At 34.9% G+C, this 22500-nt stretch overlaps 1 protein-coding gene across 1 annotated transcript in view; it reads left to right on the top strand.

The window, feature by feature from the left end:
• LOC133656303 (heparan sulfate glucosamine 3-O-sulfotransferase 3B1-like) overlaps positions 1-22500 on the top strand; it is a 37809-nt gene that overhangs the window by 14070 nt on the left and 1239 nt on the right. The window contains 1 exon segment of the mRNA XM_062057320.1: positions 19723-22500. This exon segment is cut by the window's right edge and continues 1239 nt beyond it. Coding sequence (XP_061913304.1) covers positions 19723-20341 — 619 coding nt within the window. The 3' untranslated portion in view covers positions 20342-22500.

Genomic DNA, 22500 nt, shown 5'->3' with positions numbered 1-22500 from the left:
AGGAATTTCGGGAAAGCTGGGAATTTTTCCAGTTAAAAAAAAACTTCATTTTTTTTTGGTCCTGATTAAGAGGAATTATTTGTCTGTGGGTTGAAAAATGTGGAAGGAGTAGTCGACAGAAAAAGGGGAATTCTGGAAATTCCTGGAATTTTTTTGAACTTGGAAAAATGATAGTTTGAATGTGCAGAATGAGTGGAATATGTTGAAGGTGGAATGGTTTGAATAAGTTGAAAAATTTGGGAATTGTGGAAGTTTGAAAAATGGCCAATTAATTTTTAACCTGAAAACTGGTAATTCTGGAAATTCCTGGAATTTTTTTGAACTTGGAAAAATGTAAGTTTGAATGTGCAGGATGAGTGGAATATGTTGAAAAATGTGGAAATGGTGGAAGTTTGACGAATGCACCAATTCATTTTGAATGGGGATAATGTCCCTGAAAACTGGGAATTCTTGGAAATCCGGGAATTTAAAAAAAATGTTAGAGCACACAATTTTGAACGGGCTGAATATTTTGATGTTGGAACGGTTTGAATCGGATGAATTTGCAAATTGTGAAACTTTGAAAAATGGCCCATTCATTTCAATGGGAGTTTCATGGAAATTTGGGAATTTTGAAAATTTGGAAAAATGTAAAAAGACTTGAATACTCAGAATGAGTTCAAATGGTTGGTGTTGGAATTTTTCAAATCGGTCGAGAAATGTTGAAGTAGTAAAAATGTTTTTAATTGAGAAATGGTATTAAGGAACTCCAGGAATTTCGGGAAAACTGGGAATTTTTCCAGTTAAAAAAAAAATCGTTTTTTGTCCTGATTAAGAGGAATGATTTGTCTGGGTTGAAAAATGTGGAAGGAGTAGTCGACAGAAAAAAGGGAATTCTGGAAATTCCTGGAATTTTTTTGAACTTGGAAAAATGATAGTTTGAATGTGCAGAATGAGTGGAATATGTTGAAGGTGGAATGGTTTGAATAAGTTGAAACATTTGGGAATTGTGGAAGTTGGAAAAATGGCCAATTAATTTTTAACCTGAAAACTGGTAATTCTTGGAAATCCGGGAATTTAAAAAAAATGTTGGACAGCACACAATTTTGAACAGGCTGAATATTTTGATGTTGGAACGGTTTGAATCGGATGAATGTGCAAATTGTGAAACTTTGAAAAATGTCCCATTAATTTCAATGGGAATTTAATGGAAATTTGGGAATTTTGAAAATTTGGAAACATGTTAAAAGACTTGAATGTTCTGAATGAGTTGAAATGGTTGGTGTTGGAATTTTTCAAATCGGTTGAGAAATGTTGAAGAAGTAACATTTTTTTTTATTGAGAAATGGTATTAAGGAACTCCAGGAATTTCGGGAAAACTGGGAATGTTTCCAGTTAAAAAAAACACTTCATTTTTTTGTCCTGATTAAGAGGAATTATTTGTCTGTGGGTTGAAAAATGTGGAAGGAGTAGTCGACAGAAAAAGGGGAATTCTGGAAATTCCTGGAATTTTTTTGAACTTGGAAAAATTATAGTTTGAATGTGCAAGATGAGTGGAATATGTTGAAGGTGGAATGGTTTGAATAAGTTGAAACATTTGGGAATTGTGGAAGTTTGAAAAATGGCCAATTAATTTTTAACCTGAAAACTGGTAATTCTTGGAAATCCGGGAATTTTTAAAAAATGTTGGAGAGCACACAATTTTGAACAGGCTGAATATTTTGAAGTTGGAACGGTTTGAATCGGATGAATGTGCAAATTGTGGAACTTTGAAAAATGTCCCATTCATTTCAATGGGAGTTTCATGGAAATTTGGGAATTTTGAAAATTTGGGAAAATGTTAAGACTTGAATACTCAGAATGAGTTGAAATGGTTGGTGTTGGAATTTTTCAAATCGGTCGAGAAATGTTGAAGTACTAACATTTTTTTTTATTGAGAAATGGTATTAAGGAACTCCAGGAATTTCGGGAAAACTGGGAATTTTTCCAGTTAAAAAAAAACTTTTTTTTTGTCCTGATTAAGAGGAATTATTTGTCTGTGGGTTGAAAAATGTGGAAGGAGTAGTCGACAGAAAAAGGGTAATTCTGGAAATTCCTGGAATTTTTTTGAACTTGGAAAAATTAAAGTTTGAATGTGCAGGATGAGTGGAATATGTTGAAGGTGGAATGGTTTGAATATGTTGAAAAATGTGGAAATGGTGGAAGTTTGAAAAATGCACAAATTCATTTTGAATGGGGATAATGTCCCTGAAAACTGGGAATTCTTGGAAATCCGGGAATTTAAAAAAAATGTTGGAGAGCACACAATTTTGAACAGGCTGAATATTTTGAAGTTGGAACGGTTTGAATCGGATGAATGTGCAAATTGTGGAACTTTGAAAAACGTCCCATTCATTTCAATGGGAGTTTCATGGAAATTTGGGAATTTGGAAAATTTGGAAAAATGTTAAAAGACTTGAATACTCAGAATGAGTTGGAATGGTTGGTGTTGGAATTTTTCAAATCGGTCGAGAAATGTTGAAGTAGTAACATTTTTTTTATTGAGAAATGGTATTAAGGAACTCCAGGAATTTCGGGAAAACTGGGAATTTTTCCAGTTAAAAAAAAAAAAATCTTTTTTTTTTTGTCCTGATTAAGAGGAATTATTTGTCTGTGGGTTGAAAAATGTGGAAGGAGTAGTCGACAGAAAAAGGGTCATTCTGGAAATTCCTGGAATTTTTTTGAACTTGGAAAAATGATAGTTTGAATGTGCAGGATGAGTGGAATATGTTGAAGGTGGAATGGTTTGAATAAGTTAAAACATTTGGGAATTGTGGAAGTTTGAAAAATGGCCAATTAATTTTTGATGGGAAAATTTCCCTGAAAACTGGTAATTCTTGGAAATCTGGGAATTTAAAAAAAAATGTTGGACAGCACACAATTTTGAACAGGCTGAATATTTTGAAGTTGGAACGGTTTGAATCGGATGAATGTGCAAATTGTGGAACTTTGAAAAACGTCCCATTCATTTCAATGAGAGTTTCATGGAATATTTGGGAATTTTGAAAATTTGGAAACATGTTAAAAGACTTGAATGTTCTGAATGAGTTGAAATGGTTGGTGTTGGAATTTTTCAAATCGGTTGAGAAATGTTGAAGTAGTAACATTTTTTGTATTGAGAAATGGTATTAAGGAACTCCAGGAATTTCGGGAAAACTGGGAATTTTTCCAGTTAAAAGAAACACTTCATTTTTTTTTGTCCTGATTAAGAGGAATTATTTGTCTGTGGGTTGAAAAATGTGGAAGGAGTAGTCGACAGAAAAAGGGGAATTCTGGAAATTCCTGGAATTTTTTTGAACTTGGAAAAATGATAGTTTGAATGTGCAGAATGAGTGGAATATGTTGAAGGTGGAATGGTTTGAATAAGTTGAAAAATTTGGGAATTGTGGAAGTTTGAAAAATGGCCAATTAATTTTTAACCTGAAAACTGGTAATTCTGGAAATTCCTGGAATTTTTTTGAACTTGGAAAAATGTAAGTTTGAATGTGCAGGATGAGTGGAATATGTTGAAAAATGTGGAAATGGTGGAAGTTTGACGAATGCACCAATTCATTTTGAATGGGGATAATGTCCCTGAAAACTGGGAATTCTTGGAAATCCGGGAATTTAAAAAAAATGTTAGAGCACACAATTTTGAACGGGCTGAATATTTTGATGTTGGAACGGTTTGAATCGGATGAATTTGCAAATTGTGAAACTTTGAAAAATGGCCCATTCATTTCAATGGGAGTTTCATGGAAATTTGGGAATTTTGAAAATTTGGAAAAATGTAAAAAGACTTGAATACTCAGAATGAGTTCAAATGGTTGGTGTTGGAATTTTTCAAATCGGTCGAGAAATGTTGAAGTAGTAAAAATGTTTTTAATTGAGAAATGGTATTAAGGAACTCCAGGAATTTCGGGAAAACTGGGAATTTTTCCAGTTAAAAAAAAAATCGTTTTTTGTCCTGATTAAGAGGAATGATTTGTCTGGGTTGAAAAATGTGGAAGGAGTAGTCGACAGAAAAAAGGGAATTCTGGAAATTCCTGGAATTTTTTTGAACTTGGAAAAATGATAGTTTGAATGTGCAGAATGAGTGGAATATGTTGAAGGTGGAATGGTTTGAATAAGTTGAAACATTTGGGAATTGTGGAAGTTGGAAAAATGGCCAATTAATTTTTAACCTGAAAACTGGTAATTCTTGGAAATCCGGGAATTTAAAAAAAATGTTGGACAGCACACAATTTTGAACAGGCTGAATATTTTGATGTTGGAACGGTTTGAATCGGATGAATGTGCAAATTGTGAAACTTTGAAAAATGTCCCATTAATTTCAATGGGAATTTAATGGAAATTTGGGAATTTTGAAAATTTGGAAACATGTTAAAAGACTTGAATGTTCTGAATGAGTTGAAATGGTTGGTGTTGGAATTTTTCAAATCGGTTGAGAAATGTTGAAGAAGTAACATTTTTTTTTATTGAGAAATGGTATTAAGGAACTCCAGGAATTTCGGGAAAACTGGGAATTTTTCCAGTTAAAAAAAACACTTCATTTTTTTGTCCTGATTAAGAGGAATTATTTGTCTGTGGGTTGAAAAATGTGGAAGGAGTAGTCGACAGAAAAAGGGGAATTCTGGAAATTCCTGGAATTTTTTTGAACTTGGAAAAATTATAGTTTGAATGTGCAAGATGAGTGGAATATGTTGAAGGTGGAATGGTTTGAATAAGTTGAAACATTTGGGAATTGTGGAAGTTTGAAAAATGGCCAATTAATTTTTAACCTGAAAACTGGTAATTCTTGGAAATCCGGGAATTTTTAAAAAATGTTGGAGAGCACACAATTTTGAACAGGCTGAATATTTTGAAGTTGGAACGGTTTGAATCGGATGAATGTGCAAATTGTGGAACTTTGAAAAATGTCCCATTCATTTCAATGGGAGTTTCATGGAAATTTGGGAATTTTGAAAATTTGGGAAAATGTTAAGACTTGAATACTCAGAATGAGTTGAAATGGTTGGTGTTGGAATTTTTCAAATCGGTCGAGAAATGTTGAAGTACTAACATTTTTTTTTATTGAGAAATGGTATTAAGGAACTCCAGGAATTTCGGGAAAACTGGGAATTTTTCCAGTTAAAAAAAAACTTTTTTTTTGTCCTGATTAAGAGGAATTATTTGTCTGTGGGTTGAAAAATGTGGAAGGAGTAGTCGACAGAAAAAGGGTAATTCTGGAAATTCCTGGAATTTTTTTGAACTTGGAAAAATTAAAGTTTGAATGTGCAGGATGAGTGGAATATGTTGAAGGTGGAATGGTTTGAATATGTTGAAAAATGTGGAAATGGTGGAAGTTTGAAAAATGCACAAATTCATTTTGAATGGGGATAATGTCCCTGAAAACTGGGAATTCTTGGAAATCCGGGAATTTAAAAAAAATGTTGGAGAGCACACAATTTTGAACAGGCTGAATATTTTGAAGTTGGAACGGTTTGAATCGGATGAATGTGCAAATTGTGGAACTTTGAAAAACGTCCCATTCATTTCAATGGGAGTTTCATGGAAATTTGGGAATTTGGAAAATTTGGAAAAATGTTAAAAGACTTGAATACTCAGAATGAGTTGGAATGGTTGGTGTTGGAATTTTTCAAATCGGTCGAGAAATGTTGAAGTAGTAACATTTTTTTTATTGAGAAATGGTATTAAGGAACTCCAGGAATTTCGGGAAAACTGGGAATTTTTCCAGTTAAAAAAAAAAAAATCTTTTTTTTTTTGTCCTGATTAAGAGGAATTATTTGTCTGTGGGTTGAAAAATGTGGAAGGAGTAGTCGACAGAAAAAGGGTCATTCTGGAAATTCCTGGAATTTTTTTGAACTTGGAAAAATGATAGTTTGAATGTGCAGGATGAGTGGAATATGTTGAAGGTGGAATGGTTTGAATAAGTTAAAACATTTGGGAATTGTGGAAGTTTGAAAAATGGCCAATTAATTTTTGATGGGAAAATTTCCCTGAAAACTGGTAATTCTTGGAAATCTGGGAATTTAAAAAAAAATGTTGGACAGCACACAATTTTGAACAGGCTGAATATTTTGAAGTTGGAACGGTTTGAATCGGATGAATGTGCAAATTGTGGAACTTTGAAAAACGTCCCATTCATTTCAATGAGAGTTTCATGGAATATTTGGGAATTTTGAAAATTTGGAAACATGTTAAAAGACTTGAATGTTCTGAATGAGTTGAAATGGTTGGTGTTGGAATTTTTCAAATCGGTTGAGAAATGTTGAAGTAGTAACATTTTTTGTATTGAGAAATGGTATTAAGGAACTCCAGGAATTTCGGGAAAACTGGGAATTTTTCCAGTTAAAAGAAACACTTCATTTTTTTTTGTCCTGATTAAGAGGAATTATTTGTCTGTGGGTTGAAAAATGTGGAAGGAGTAGTCGACAGAAAAAGGGTCATTCTGGAAATTCCTGGAGTTTTTTTGAACTTGGAAAAATGATAGTTTGAATGTGCAGAATGAGTGGAATATGTTGAAGGTGGAATGGTTTGAATACGTTGAAACATTTGGGAATTGTGGAAGTTTGAAAAATGGCCAATTAATTTTTAACCTGAAAACTGGTAATTCTTGGAAATCCGGGAATTTAAAAAAAATGTTGGAGAGCACACAATTTTGAACAGGCTGAATATTTTGAAGTTGGAACCGTTTGAATCGGATGAATGTGCAAATTGTGAAACTTTGAAAAATGGCCCATTAATTTCAATGGGAATTTAATGGAAATTTGGGAATTTAGAAAATTTGGAAACATGTTAAAAGACTTGAATGTTCTGAATGAGTTGAAATGGTTGGTGTTGGAATTTTTCAAATCGGTTGAGAAATGTTGAAGTAGTAACATTTTTTTTTATTGAGAAATGGTATTAAGGAACTCCAGGAATTTCGGGAAAACTGGGAATTTTTCCAGTTAAAAAAAAAAAATTCATTTTTTTGTCCTGATTAAGAGGAATTATTTGTCTGTGGGTTGAAAAATGTGGAAGGAGTAGTCGACAGAAAAAGGGAATTCTGGAAATTCCTGGAATTTTTTTTAACTTGGAAAAATGAAAGTTTGAATGTGCAGGATGAGTGGAATATGTTGAAGGTGGAATGGTTTGAATAAGTTAAAACATTTGGGAATTGTGGAAGTTTGAAAAATGGCCAATTAATTTTTGATGGGGAAAATTTCCCTGAAAACTGGTAATTCTTGAAAATCCAGGAAATTTTTAAAATTGTTGAAGGAGAGCACAGCAGATAAATGTGCAAATTGTGAAACTTTGAAAAATGTCCCATTAATTTCATGGATATTTGGGAATTTTGAAAATTTGGAGAAATGTCAAAAGACTTGAATGTTGTGAATGAGTTGAAATGGTTGGTGTTGAAATTTTTCAAATCGGTCGAGAAATGTTGAAGTAGTAACATTTTTAAATGAGAAATGGTATTACGGAATTCTGGGAATTTCGGTAAACCCAGGAAATTTTCCAGTTAAAAAACCGTTGTTTTTTGTCCTGATTAAGAGGAATGTTTGGACAGTAAAACGGTTGAAGTGGGTTGGAAAATGTGGAAGGAGTAGTCGCCAGAAAAAAGGGTCAAAAAAGGGTTTGGAAAAAAAGGGAATTCCTGGAATTTTTTTGAACTTGGAAAAATTATACTTTGAATTTCCAGGATGAGTGGAATGTGTTGAAGGTGGAATGGTTTGAATAGGTTGAAAAATGTGGGAATTGTGGAAGTTTGAAAAATGGACAATTCATTTTGAATGGGGAAAATTTCCCTGAAAATTGGGAATTCTTGGAAATCCGGAAACTTTTTAAAATTGTTGAAAGAGAGCACACCACACCAGGCTGAATATTTTGAAGTTGGAATGGTTGGAATCGGATAAAACAATTTGGGAATTGTGGAACTTTGAAAAATGTCCCATTCATTTCAATGGAAATTTGGGAATTTTGGGAAAATCAGGAATTTTTTGGAAAATGTTATAATACTTGAATGTTGTGAATGAGTTTAAATGGTTAGTGTTGAAATTTTTCAAATCGGTCGAGAAATGTTGAAGTAGTAACATTTTTAAATGAGAAATGGTATTACGGAATTCCGGGAATTTCGGGAAAACCAGGAAATTTTCCAGTTAAAAAAACAACTTTTTTTTTTGTCCTGATTAAGAGGAATGTTACTACTACTACTACTTCAACATTTCTCCACCCATTTGAACATTTTCAACACCAACCATTTCAACTCATTCAGGACATTCATGCGCTTAATTGTTTAAAAAAAAATCCCACTTTTCCCCAAATTCCCAAATTTCCAGGAAGTTCCCATTGGGACATTTTGAACATATGGGACATTTTTCCAAGTTGCACAATTCCCACATTTTTCCACCTATTCAAAGCATTCCACTTTCAACACATTCCACTCATCCTGGAAATTCAAACTACACTTTTTCCAAGTAAAAAAAAAAATCCAGGATTCTCCAGAATTCCTGGTTTTCCAAAGCCCAATTTCCACCCTTTTTTCTGGCGACTACTTCTACCACATTTCAAACCGTTCCAACTTCAAACTGTTCAGTCTATTCGGGAATTGCGGGCTTTCTTTTGACCAATTCAAAAAATTTCCAGAATTCCAGGTTTTAAGGGACATTTTTCCAATTCAAAATGAATTGGTCATTTTTTCAAACTTCCACCATTTCCACATTTCCCCACCTATTCAAAGCATTCCAACATCAACACATTCCACTCATCCCGGACATTCAAACTTAACACTTTTCTAAGGTTTTCTGGTTTTCCTGGAAATTCAAACTTTTTAACTTTTAAACCATTCCAACATTGAAACTATTTTTCCATTCGTACTACATTCTGTCAGCATTTCACTTCAACTTCAGCATTGGAACATTCACACCTCATCTAGTTGTGTGAATGTTCCAAAACATTCACACACATATGTTTTTTCTTCCTCTCCAGATTTTGGCGCGTTCTACCTTCCACATTTTCCATCCGATTCGAACCGTTCCAACTTCAAACTGTTCAGCCTATTCAGGAATCGCAGGCTTTCTTTTGACCAATTCAAAAAAATTCCCAGATTTCCCAGAATTCCAGGTTTTCCGGGACATTTTTCCCCATTCAAAATGAATTGGTCATTTTTCAAACTTCCACAATTCCCACATTTTTCAACCTATTCAAACCATTCCACCTTCAACATATTTCACTCATCCTGGACAATCAAAGTTAAAAAAAATTTGAGGAATTCCCAGAATTCCCTTTTTTTCCAAGCCTTTTTTAAAAAAAAAATTTTTTACCTTTTTTGTCTGGCGACTACTCCTTTGACATTTTTTAACTCATTTCAACCGTTTCACAGTGAAAACATTCCTCTTACACAGACCAACACACAAAGTTGTTTTTTGAAAATTCCAGGAATTCCTGAATAGATTTCCAAGAATTCCCAGTTTTCCGGGACATTTTTCCCATCCAAAATGAATTGGTCATTTTTCAAACTTCCACAATTCCCACATTTTCCCACCCATTCAAAGCGTTCCAACGTCAACACATTCCACTCATCCTGGACATTCAAACTAACACTTTCCTAAGTTCCAAACCTAATTCCGGTTTTCCTGGAAATTCTAACTCTTTAACATTTAAACCATTCCAACAATCAAACTATTCTTACATTCATACTACATCCTGTCAGCATTTCACTTCAACTTCAGCATTGGAACATTCACACACAATTCCTTCAGGAATTGCCTTGTCTAGTTATTATTATCATTATTATCATTATTTTCATTATTATTTTCATTATTATTATTATTATTATTATTTTCATTATTATTATTATTATTATTATTATTTTCATTATTATTATTGTTATTATTATTATGCACTTTATATCGGAGCCATCAGAGGACAGAATAGGTGACAAACGTTAAAATCTACGCCACCTGCGCTTTAATCGTGATTGGACTTTTTGTGGTCAAGCGAGGTCTTGGAGCAACAAAACAAAAATAGCCGCCTTCCTTTTAGAGGCGCACCACTAATTTGCTTTTATTCAAATACAGTAAACCTCCTCCTTCATTTGACATTCAAATAAGCTTTTGTAGCAAACATCAAAAGTGGCCTTTTTGGTGCGACAGAAATAACCCACTTCCTGTCATGTGACCACACCCTTTTGTGTCTTCTCACTCTGACTTTTTTGTCTTGTTTTCGGAAGTTGGGGGTGTTTTGGAGGTGACACGTTCCCTCCAAATGCTCTGTCCTCCCCAAGCACCTCTTGTGCTGACATTGTATTAGCTCCATATTGCCTGGGTATCTTATATTCTTAAAAAAGTTTAAAAAAAAAACATTTCACTGGATACATGTCTTACTCGCAAAAAATCTAAATAAAGTATATTTTTATACAATTTATCTTTTTAAAAAAAATTCTTTAAAATTATGCTTAAAATTATATTTTATTGGACAAGTATGTATTTTATTTTTATTTTATTTTAATTTTTTACTTGAAAAGTAAAAAAAAAACAACATTTCACTGGATAAATGTATTTTTTGTCAAAAATCTAAATAAAATATATATTTATGCAATTGATCTTTTTAGGTTTTTTTCTTTAAAATTATGCTTAGAATGATATTTTATTGGACAAATATGTATTTTTATTTTTATTATTTTATTTTTATTTTTTATTTGAAAAGTAAAAAAAACATTTCACTGGCTAAATGTCTTTTATTTGAAACAAATCTAAAATATATTTATACAATTTATCGTTTTAGTTTTTCTTTCAAATTATGCTTAAAATTAGATTTTACTGGACAAATATGTATTTTATCTTTATTCTATTTTAATTTTTTCCCAAAGTAAAAAAAAACAACATTTCACTGAATAAATATGCCTTTTATTTGCAAAAAATCTAAATAAAATATATTTATACAATTGATCTTTTTAGTTTTTTTTCATTAAAATTATGCTTCAAATTATATTTTATTGGACAAATATGTATTTTATTTTTATTCTATTTTTATTTTTTCCTTGAAAAGTAAAAAAAAATTTACTGGATAAATGTATTTTATTCGCAAAAAATCTAAATAAAATATATATTTATACAATATATCTTTTTTTTTGAAGTAATGCTTAAAATGATATTTTATTTGACAAATATATATTTTATTTTTATTCTATTTTTATTTTTTCCTTAAAGTAAAAAAAAAAAAACATTTCCCTGGATAAATGTCTTTTATTCGCAAAAAATCTAAATAAAATATATATTTATACAATTTATCATATTTTTTTTTTTCTTTGAAATTATGCTTAAAATTATATTTTACTGGTCAAATATGTATTTGTATTTTATTTTAATTTTTTACTTGAAAAGTAAAAAAAAAAGATTTCACTGGATAAATATGTATTTTATTTGCAAAAAATCTAAATCAAATATTTATTTATACAATTTATCTTTTTTTTTTTTTTTTCTTTGAAATTATATTTTATTGGACAAATATGTATTTGTATTTTATTTTAATTTTTTACTTGAAAAGTTAAAAAAAAACATTTTACTGGATAAATGTCTTCTATTCGCAAAAAATCTAAATAAAATATATATTTATACAATTTATCTTTTTAGTTTTTTTTCTTTAAAATTATGCTTAAAGTTATATTTTATTGGACAAATATTTATTTTATTTAAATTTTTTACTTTAACAGTAAAAAAACAAAAACATTTCACTTGATAAATATGCCTTTTATTCGCAAAAAATCTAAATAAAATATATATTTATACAATTTAGCTTTAGTTTTTTTTCTTTGAAGTAATGCTTGAAATTATATTAATATTTGACGAATATATATTTTTATTCTATTTTTATTTTTTCCTTAAAGTAAAAAAAAAAAAATTCACTGGCTAAATATGCCTTTTATTCGCAAAAAATCTAAATAAAATCTATATTTATACAATTTCTCTTTTTCGTTTATTTTCCTTTGAAATAATTCTTAAAATTATATTTTATTTGACAAATATATATTTTATTTTATTACATTTTTTCTCAAAAAAGTAAAAAAAAAAAAAAAAACGGAAGTTGGGGGTGTTTTGGAGGCGACACGTTCCACTCAAGCGCCCTCCAAAGGCTCTGTCCTCCCCAAGCACCTCTTGTGCGGACCCCCGCCGCCCCCTTGAAGCGGCTCGCTGCCCCTTTGGGCGGCGGCACAATGAGGGCGCTCTGAAAGGCTCGCTGACAGCGTCTTTGACCAGCATCAGCTCATAAATCAAAAAGGAGGAGAATAGACATTGTTTCTTCTCAAGAAGCTCCGCCTCCTCTCCTTTCTACGCCACTTCTGCAAAAGTCAGAGGTGAAGACTTTTTACAAGTGGGGGGGGGCGGGCTGGGGGTGGCTATTCTTGGGGAATTTTCTTTTTTGTCACTTTGAAGGGATGTTGGACGCTTGGGTCGGCAAATCTTCCCCTTTCATGAATGAGCCATGAGCGCCGTCAAGCAGGAAGGAGTTCTTGAATCCTCATGGATGAAAAGTTAGAAGGGCGGGGCCATAAAACGATATCAATATGCATCGTCATCCATAACGAGATGAGGTGTGAATGCTGAAGTTGAAGTGAAATGCTAATAGAATGTAGTATGAATGGAAGAATAGTTTGAATGTTGGAATGCTTTGAATGTTGAAGAGTTTGAATTTCCAGGAAACCCGGGATTTGGTTTGGAACTTGGGAAAGTGTTAGTTTGAATGTCCAGGATGAGTGGAATGTGTTGATGTTGGAATGCTTTGAATAGGTTGAAAAATGTGGGAATTGTGGAAGTTTGAAAAATGGCCAATTGATTTTGAAGTGTTTCTGAAAACTGGGAATTCTGGGAAATGCGGGAACTTTTTGAAATTGTTGAAGCAGAGCACAGAAGTTTGAACGGGCTGAATATTTTGAAGTTGGAACGGGTTTAATCGGATGAAAAATGTGGGAATTGTGGAAGTTTGAAAAATGGCCAATTGATTTTGAAGTGTCCCTGAAAACTGGGAATTCTGGGAAATGCGGGAACTTTTTGAAATTGTTGAAGCAGAGCACACAAGTTTGAACGGGCTGAATATTTTGAAGTTGAACGGCTTTAATCGGATGAAAAATGTGGGAATTGTGGAAGTTTGAAAAATGGCCAATTGATTTTGAAGTGTCCCTGAAAACTGGGAATTCTGGGAAATGCGGGAACTTTTTGATATTGTTGAAGCAGAGCACACAAGTTTGAACGGGCTGAATATTTTGAAGTTGGAACGGGTTGAATCGGATGAAAAATGTGGGAATTGTGGAAGTTTGAAAAATGGCCAATTGATTTTGAAATGTCCCTGAAAACTGGGAATTCTGGGAAATGCGGGAACTTTTTGAAATTGTTGAATTAGAGCACACAAGTTTGAACGGGCTGAATATTTTGAAGTTGGAACGGCTTTAATCGGATGAAAAATGTGGGAATTGTGGAAGTTTGAAAAATGGCCAATTGATTTTGAAATGTCCCTGAAAACTGGGAATTCTGGGAAATGCGGGAACTTTTTTAAATTGTTGAAGCAGAGCACACAAGTTTGAACGGGCTGAATATTTTGAAGTTGGAACGGGTTGAATCGGATGAAAAATGTGGGAATTGTGGAAGTTTGAAAAATGGCCAATTGATTTTGAAATGTCCCTGAAAACTGGGAATTCTGGGAAATGCGGGAACTTTTTGAAATTGTTGAATTAGAGCACACAAGTTTGAACGGGCTGAATATTTTGAAGTTGGAACGGCTTTAATCGGATGAAAAATGTGGGAATTGTGGAAGTTTGAAAAATGGCCAATTGATTTTGAAATGTCCCTGAAAACTGGGAATTCTGGGAAATGCGGGAACTTTTTGAAATTGTTGAAGCCGAGCACACAAGTTTGAACGGGCTGAATATTTTGAAGTTGGAACGGGTTTATTCGGATGGAAAATGTGGGGATTGTTGAACTTTGGAAAATGTCCCATCCTTTTCAATGGGAATTTCAGGGAAATCTGGGAATTTCAGGAAAATAGGGAATTGTTAGGAAAATGTCATAAGACTTGACTTGAAATGGTTGGTGTTGGAATTGCTTAAATGGGTGGAGAAATGCCGAAGTAGTAACATGTTGAATGGAGAAATAGTATTAAGGATTTTCAGGAAAACCGGGAATTTTTCCAGTTCAAAAAACAAATTCGTTGTTTGTCCTGATTAAGAGGAATGTTTTGACGGTGGAACGGTTGAAGTGGGCTGAAAAATGTGGGAGGAGTATTCGCCAGAAAAAAGGGTCAAAAAAGGGTTTAATAAAAAAGGAATTCCTGGAATTTTTTAAACTTTTGAATGTCCAGGATGATTGGAATATGTTGAAGGTGGAATGGTTTGAATCGGTTGAAAAATGTGGGAATGGTGGAAGTTTGAAAAATGGCCAATTTATTTTGAATGGGGAAAATGTCCCTGAAAACTGGGAATTTTCAAAAATTCAGGAACTTTTTGAAATTGTTGAAGGAGAGCACACCATTTTGAACAGGCTGAATATTTTGAAGTTGGAACGGGTTGAATCGGATGAAAAATGTGAAACTTTGAAAAATGTCCCATCCTTTTCAATGGGAATTTCAGGGAAATCTGGGAATTTCAGGAAAATAGGGAATTGTTAGAAAAATGTCATAAGACTTGACTTGAAATGGTTGGTGTTGGAATTGTTTAAATGGGTGGAGAAATGCTGAAGTAGTAACATGTTGAATGGAGAAATAGTATTAAGGATTTTCAGGAAAACCGGGAATTTTTCCAGTTCAAAAAACAAATTCGTTGTTTGTCCTGATTAAGAGGAATGTTTTGACGGTGGAACGGTTGAAGTGGGTTGAAAAATGTGGGAGGAGTATTCGCCAGAAAAAAGGGTCAAAAAAGGGTTTAATAAAAAAGGAATTCCTGGAATTTTTTAAACTTTTGAATGTCCAGGATGATTGAAATATGTTGAAGGTGGAATGGTTTGAATTGGTTGAAAAATGTGGGAATGGTGGAAGTTTGAAAAATGGCCAATTTATTTTGAATGGGGAAAATGTCCCTGAAAACTGGGAATTTTCGGAAATTCGGGAACTTTTTGAAATTGTTGAAGGAGAGCACACAAGTTTGAACGGGCTGAATATTTTGAAGTTGGAACGGGTTGAATCGGATGAAAAATGTGGAACTTTGAAAAATGTCCCATTCACTTCAATGGGAATTTCATGGAAATCTGAGAATTTCAGGAAAATAGGGAATTTTTTGTAAAATGCCATACGACTTTAATGTTCTAAATGAGTTGAAATGGTTGGTGTTGGAATTGTTTCAATTGGTCGAGAAATGTTGAAGCAGCAACATGTTGAATTGAGAAATGGTATTAAGGAATTCCAGGAATTTCAGGAAAACCGGGATTTTTTCCAGTCCAAAAAACAAATGTGTTGTTTGTCCTGATTAAGAGAGGAATGAAGTGGGTTGAAAAAATATTCGCCAGAAAAAAGGGTCAAAAAAGGGTTTAATAAAAAGGGAATTCCTGGAAAAAAATTTTAACTTGAAGAAAGTGTAGTTTGAATTTCCAGGATGAGTGGAATATGTTGAAGGTGGAATGGTTTGAATCGGTTGAAAAATGCTGGAATGGTGGAAGCTTGAAAAATTGGACAATTTATTTTGAATGGGGAAAATGTCCCTGAAAACTGGGAATTCTGGGAAATGCGGGAACTTTTTGAAATTGTTGAAGGAGAGCACACCGTTTTGAACGGGCTGAATATTTTGAAGTTGGAACGGGTTGAATCGGATGACAAATGTCCCATTCTTTTCAATGGGAATTTCAGGGAAATTTGGGAATTTCAGGAAAATAGGGAATTGTTAGGAAAATGTCATAAGACTTGACTTGAAATGGTTGGTGTTGGAGTTGTTTAAATGGGTGGAGAAATGCTGAAGTAGTAACATGTTGAATTGAGAAATGGTATTAAGGAATTCCAGGAATTTCAGGAAAACCGGGAAATTTTCCAGTTCAAAAAACAAATGTGTTGTTTGTCCTGATTAAGAGGAATGTTTTGACGGTGGAACGTTAAAGTGGGTTAAAAAATGTGGAAGGAGTAGTCGCCAGAAAAAAGGGTGGAAATAGGGCTTTGGAAAACCAGGAATTCTGGAAAATCCTGGATTTTTTTTTAACTTGAAAAAAGTGTAGTTTGAATTTCCAGGATGAGTGGAATATGTTGAAGGTGGAATGGTTTGAATAGGTGGAAAAATGTGGGAATGGTGGAAGAAAAATGGCCAACTCATTTTGAATGGGGAAAAATGTCCCGGAAAACTTGGAATTCTGGGAAATCCTGGATTTTGTTTTAACTTGGAAAAAGTGTAGTTTGAATTTCCAGGATGAGTGGAATATGTTGAAGGTGGAATGGTTTGAATAGGTGGAAAAATGTGGGAATGGTGGAAGAAAAATGGCCAACTCATTTTGAATGGAGAAAAATGTCCCGGAAAACTTGAAATTCTGGGAAATCCTGGATTTTTTTTTTAACTTGGAAAAAGTGTAGTTTGAATTTCCAGGATGAGTGGAATGTGTTGAAGGTGGAATGGTTTGAATAGGTGGAAAAATGTGGGAATGGTGGAAGAAAAGTGGCCAATTCATTTTGAATGGGGAAAAATGTCCCGGAAAACTTGGAATTCTGGGAAATCCTGGATTTTTTTTAACTTGGAAAAAGTGTAGTTTGAATTTCCAGGATGAGTGGAATATGTTGAAGGTGGAATGGTTTGAATAGGTGGGAAAATGTGGGAATGGTGGAAGAAAAATGGCCAACTCATTTTGAATGGGGAAAAATGTCCCGGAAAACTTGGAATTCTGGGAAATCCTGGGGGGTTTTTTTAACTTGGAAAAAGTGTAGATTGAATTTCCAGGATGAGTGGAATATGTTGAAGGTGGAATGGTTTGAATAGGTGGGAAAATGTGGGAATGGTGGAAGAAAAATGGCCAATTCATTTTGAATGGGGAAAAATGTCCCGGAAAACTTGGAATTCTGGGAAATCCTGGATTTTTTTTTAACTTGGAAAAAGTGTACTTTGAATTTCCAGGATGAGTGGAATATTTTGAAGGTGGAAAAATGTGGGAATGGGGGAAGAAAAATGGCCAACTCATTTTGAATGGGGAAAAATGTCCCGGAAAATTTGGAATTCTGGGAAATCCTGGATTTTTTTTTAACTTGGAAAAAGTGTAGTTTGAATTTCCAGGATGAGTGGAATGTGTTGAAGGTGGAATGGTTTGAATAGGTGGAAAAATGTGGGAATGGTGGAAGAAAAATGGCCAACTCATTTTGAATGGGGAAAAATGTCCCGGAAAACTTGGGATTTCTGGGAAATCCTGGATTTTGTTTTAACTTGGAAAAAGTGTAGTTTGAATTTCCAGGATGAGTGGAATATGTTGAAGGTGGAATGGTTTGAATAGGTGGACAAATGTGGGAATGGTGGAAGAAAAGTGGCCAACTCATTTTGAATGGGGAAAAATGTCCCGGAAAACTTGGAATTCTGGGAAATCCTGGATTTTTTTTTAACTTGGAAAAAGTGTAGTTTTAATTTCCAGGATGAGTGGAATATGTTGAAGGTGGAATGGTTTGAATAGGTGGAAACATGTGGGAATGGTGGAAGAAAAATGGCCAATTCATTTTGAATGGGGAAAAATGTCCCGGAAAACTTGGAATTCTGGGAAATCCTGGATTTTTTTTTAACTTGGAAAAAGTGTAGATTGAATTTCCAGGATGAGTGGAATATGGTGAAGGTGGAATGGTTTGAATAGGTGGAAAAATGTGGGAATGGTGGAAGAAAAATGGCCAACTCATTTTAAATGGGGAAAAATGTCCCGGAAAACTTGGAATTCTGGGAAATCCTGGATTTTTTTTTAACTTGGAAAAAGTGTAGTTTGAATTTCCAGGATGAGTGGAATATGGTGAAGGTGGAATGGTTTGAATAGGTGGAAAAATGCGGGAATGGTGGAAGAAAAATGGCCAACTCATTTTGAATGGGGAAAAATGTCCCGGAAAACTTGGAATTCTGGAAAATCCTGGATTTTTTTTTAACTTGGAAAAAGTGTAGTTTGAATTTCCAGGATGAGTGGAATATGTTGAAGGTGGAATGCTTTGAATAGGTGGAAAAATGTGGGAATGGTGGAAGAAAAGTGGCCAATTCATTTTGAATGGGGAAAAATGTCCCGGAAAACTTGGAATTCTGGGAAATCCTGGATTTTTTTTTAACTTGGAAAAAGTGTAGTTTGAATTTCCAGGATGAGTGGAATATGGTGAAGGTGGAATGGTTTGAATAGGTGGAAAAATGTGGGAATGGTGGAAGAAAAATGGCCAACTCATTTTGAATGGGGAAAAATGTCCCGGAAAACTTGGAATTCTGGGAAATCCTGGATTTTTTTTTAACTTGGAAAAAGTGTAGTTTGAATTTCCAGGATGAGTGGAATATTTTGAAGGTGGAAAAATGTGGGAATGGTGGAAGAAAAATGGCCAACTCATTTTGAATGGGGAAAAATGTCCCGGAAAATTTGGAAATCTGGGAAATCCTGGATTTTTTTTAACTTGGAAAAAGTGTAGTTTGAATTTCCAGGATGAGTGGAATATGTTGAAGGTGGAATGGTTTGAATAGGTCGACAAATGTGGGAATGGTGGAAGAAAAATGGCCAACTCATTTTGAATGGGGAAAAATGTCCCGGAAAATTTGGAATTCTGGGAAATCCTGGATTTTTTTTTAACTTGGAAAAAGTGTAGTTTTAATTTCCAGTAGGAGTGGAATATGTTGAAGGTGGAATGGTTTGAATAGGTGGAAAAATGTGGGAATGGTGGAAGAAAAGTGGCCAACTCATTTTGAATGGGGAAAAATGTCCCGGAAAACTTGGAATTCTGGGAAATCCTGGATTTTTTTTTAACTTGGAAAAAGTGTGGTTTGAATTTCCAGGATGAGTGGAATATGTTGAAGGTGGAATGGTTTGAATAGGTGGGAAAATGTGGGAATGGTGGAAGAAAAATGGCCAACTCATTTTGAATGGGGAAAAATGTCCCGGAAAACTTGGAATTCTGGGAAATCTGGTAAATAGTCACGGGAAAACCTGCGATTCCCGAATAGGCAGAACAATTTGAAGTTGGAACGCTTCGAATCGGGCAAAAAAATGTGGAAGGTAGAGCGCGGCAAAATCCGGAGAAGAAGAAAAACCATATGTGTGTGAATGTTTGGAAATTCACACAATAATAAAATATGGAAAAGTTGCACTCTCTCCCTCTCTGGTAACTGTGAGAGTGGGAGTGATGCAAGACCTTAGCCGTGCTCACCCTTTAGAGCACAGCCATCACTTCATGCCACTAAACCTGCAGAAAATAGTTTCCCTGTGTACATTTTCACACTATTTTCTTAGACTTTATTAAGTATTTTTCTTACATATTACTTAATTTTAAGAGTTTATAGTTAAGTGTTCAATGTGATTTGACTATTTTGTTGACATAGTTTGAGTGTTTTCCATGTTTGTGTTGACATTTCCTTCCTGCTTTAAAATCTTTTTTTATTTTTATTTTTTAAATTTTTTTTAAAATTTTTAAATTTTTTATTTATTTATTTATTTATTTATTCATTTATTTTTTTATAATGTCCTGCCCAGCTTTGATATCTGAGGGATTATAATCACAGGTATGTTATCTGTGAAATAAAATATATTACCCTCCGGTTTATCACACAACTTCTTCTGCTCCCCCCACCAGGGACCTGATGCCCAAGACCCTGGAGGGCCAGATCACCATGGAGAAGACCCCCAGCTACTTTGTGACCAAAGAGGCTCCGGCCCGGATCGCGGCCATGTCCCGGGCCACCAAGCTGATCGTGGTGGTGCGGGACCCGGTCACCCGGGCCATCTCGGACTACACCCAGACTCTGTCCAAGAAACCCGACATCCCCTCCTTCCAGAGCCTGACCTTCAAGAACCGTACCACGGGCCTCATCGACACGTCGTGGAGCGCCGTCCAGATCGGGGTCTACGCCAAGCACCTGGACAACTGGCTGCAGTACTTCCCCGCCCGGCAGATCCTCTTCGTGAGCGGCGAGCGGCTCATCAGCGACCCGGCCGGAGAGCTGGGCCGCGTGCAGGACTTCCTGGGCCTGAAGCGCATCATCACGGACAAACACTTCTACTTCAACCAGACCAAGGGCTTCCCCTGCCTCAAGAAGGCCGAGGGCAGCAGCAAGCCCCACTGCCTGGGGAAGACCAAAGGCCGCACGCACCCGGACATCCGGCCCGAGGTGGTGCAAAGGCTCCGGGACTTCTACAGACCCTTTAACATGAAGTTCTACCAGATGACCGCACACAACTTTGGCTGGGACTGATTTATTATTATTATTATTATTATTATTATTATTATTATTTGTAGATCCTGTAATGAGAAGTGGACATATATATATATATATACATATATATGTATGTAAATGTACAGAAATCTATTTTATAATAATTTATTTTTATTTCCCAGCAATTAATTCACTAAGCTGCCTAACCGTGTTCCTTCACCACGTCCGGCTCACCTTTTTCTTGTTCTTTTTGTGGCTTTTAATTGACATTCCTCACATCCATAACGCTGAGTCGGCAGCCAATCGGGTTTTACGCTTTTGTCTCCCAGTAGAAGGCCAAGGTAGCTACACAACAGCTCGAGGTCACTTATGCTGATTTGACACTTTTTTACTCTTAATTTCCCCAGCCAGACACCTTAGAGGCGTATAACTTGGTATGTGACACAAGCTATCTGTTAGCATGCTAATATTAGCATGCTAACTTTTTGAGCCAGTTTTGCAACCGTTTACACCAGAGTCATGTAACTTGGTATATGACACAAGCCATATGTTAGAATGCTACCATTAGCTTGCTAACATGCTAATATTACAATGCTAACTTTTTGAGCGTGTTTTGCAACCATTTACACCAGTCATATAACTTGGTATGTGACGTTTAACTGTTAGCATGCAAACGATTTCATCTTATTTTATTTTCTCAGCCATACACCTTTGTGTCATAACTTCGTATGTGACACAAGCCAGATGTTAGTATGCTACCGTTAGCTTGCTAACATGCTAATATTAGCATGTTAACTTTTTGAGCGAGTTTGGCAACTGTTTACAACAGAGTCATATGACTTTGTATATGACACAAGCCATATGTTAGCATGCTACCGTTAGCTTGTTAACATGCTAATATTAGCATGCTAACTTTTTGAGCGAGTTTGGCAACCGTTTACACCAGAGTCATATAACTTGGTATGTGACACAAGCCATATGTTAGCATGCTACCGTTAGCTTGCTAACATGCTAATATTAGCAAGGTAACTTTTTGAGCGAGTTTTGCAACCGTTTACACCAGAGTCATATAACTTGGTATGACACAAGCCATATGTTAGCATGCTGCCGTTAGCTTGCTAACATGCTAATATTAGCAAGGTAACTTTTTGAGCGAGTTTGGCAACCGTTTACACCAGAGTCATATAACTTGGTATGTGACACAAGCCATATGTTAGCATGCTACCGTTAGCTTGCTAACATGCTAATATTAGCATGCTAGCGTTTTGAGCGAGTTTTGCAACCGTTTACACCGGAGTCATATAACTTGGTATGCGACATTTGTTAGCATGCAAACAATTTCATCTAATTTTATACTTTTTTCTCTATTTTTCTCAGCCATACACCTTAGCGTCATATAACTTGGTATGTGACACAAGCTATCTGTTAGCATGCTACCGTTAGCTTGCTAGCATGCTATCTTTAGCATGCTAACATTTTACAACAGTTTACACCACAGTCCTATAACTTGGTATGTGACTTTTGTTAACTGTTAGCACGCAAACAATAGCATGCTGGCAAGCTAACTTAAGCATGCTAAGTTTTTCATCAAATGTATACTTTTTTCCTGTATTTTCGCAGCCATACACCTTTGAGTCACAGCTTGTCACATACCAAGTTATATCTTTTAGCATGTTACCGTTAGCATGCTAATGTCAGCATGTTAGCAAGCTAGCTTTTTGAGCTAGTTTTGCAGCCGTTTACACCAGAGTCATATAACTTGGTATGTGATACTTGTTAACTGTTAGCACGCAAACAATAGCATGCCGGCAAGCTAACTCAAGCGTGCTAAGTTTTTCATCTAATTTAACACTTTTTCTCTCTATTTTCGCAGCCGTACACCTTAGAGTTAAATAACGTGGTATCCGACACAAGCTATCTGTTAGCATGCTACCGTTAGCTTGCTCGCATGCTAACATTAGCGTGCTAACTTTTTGAGCTAGTTTTGCAACCGTTTACACCAGAGTATGTGACATTTATTAACTGTTAGCTTGCCAGCGTGCTATCGTTCGCATGCTAACTCAAGCATGCCAAGTTTTTCATCTAATTTTACACTTTTTCTCTCTATTTTCGCAGCCGTACACCTTAGAGTTAAATAACGTGGTATCTGACCCAAGCTATCTGTTAGCATGCTACCGTTCGCTTGCTCGCACGCTAAC

The sequence above is a fragment of the Entelurus aequoreus genome, linkage group LG08, assembly GCF_033978785.1.
Source record: "Entelurus aequoreus isolate RoL-2023_Sb linkage group LG08, RoL_Eaeq_v1.1, whole genome shotgun sequence".
Classification (NCBI taxonomy): domain Eukaryota; kingdom Metazoa; phylum Chordata; class Actinopteri; order Syngnathiformes; family Syngnathidae; genus Entelurus; species Entelurus aequoreus.
This window is presented reverse-complemented; position numbering and strand designations above follow the sequence as displayed.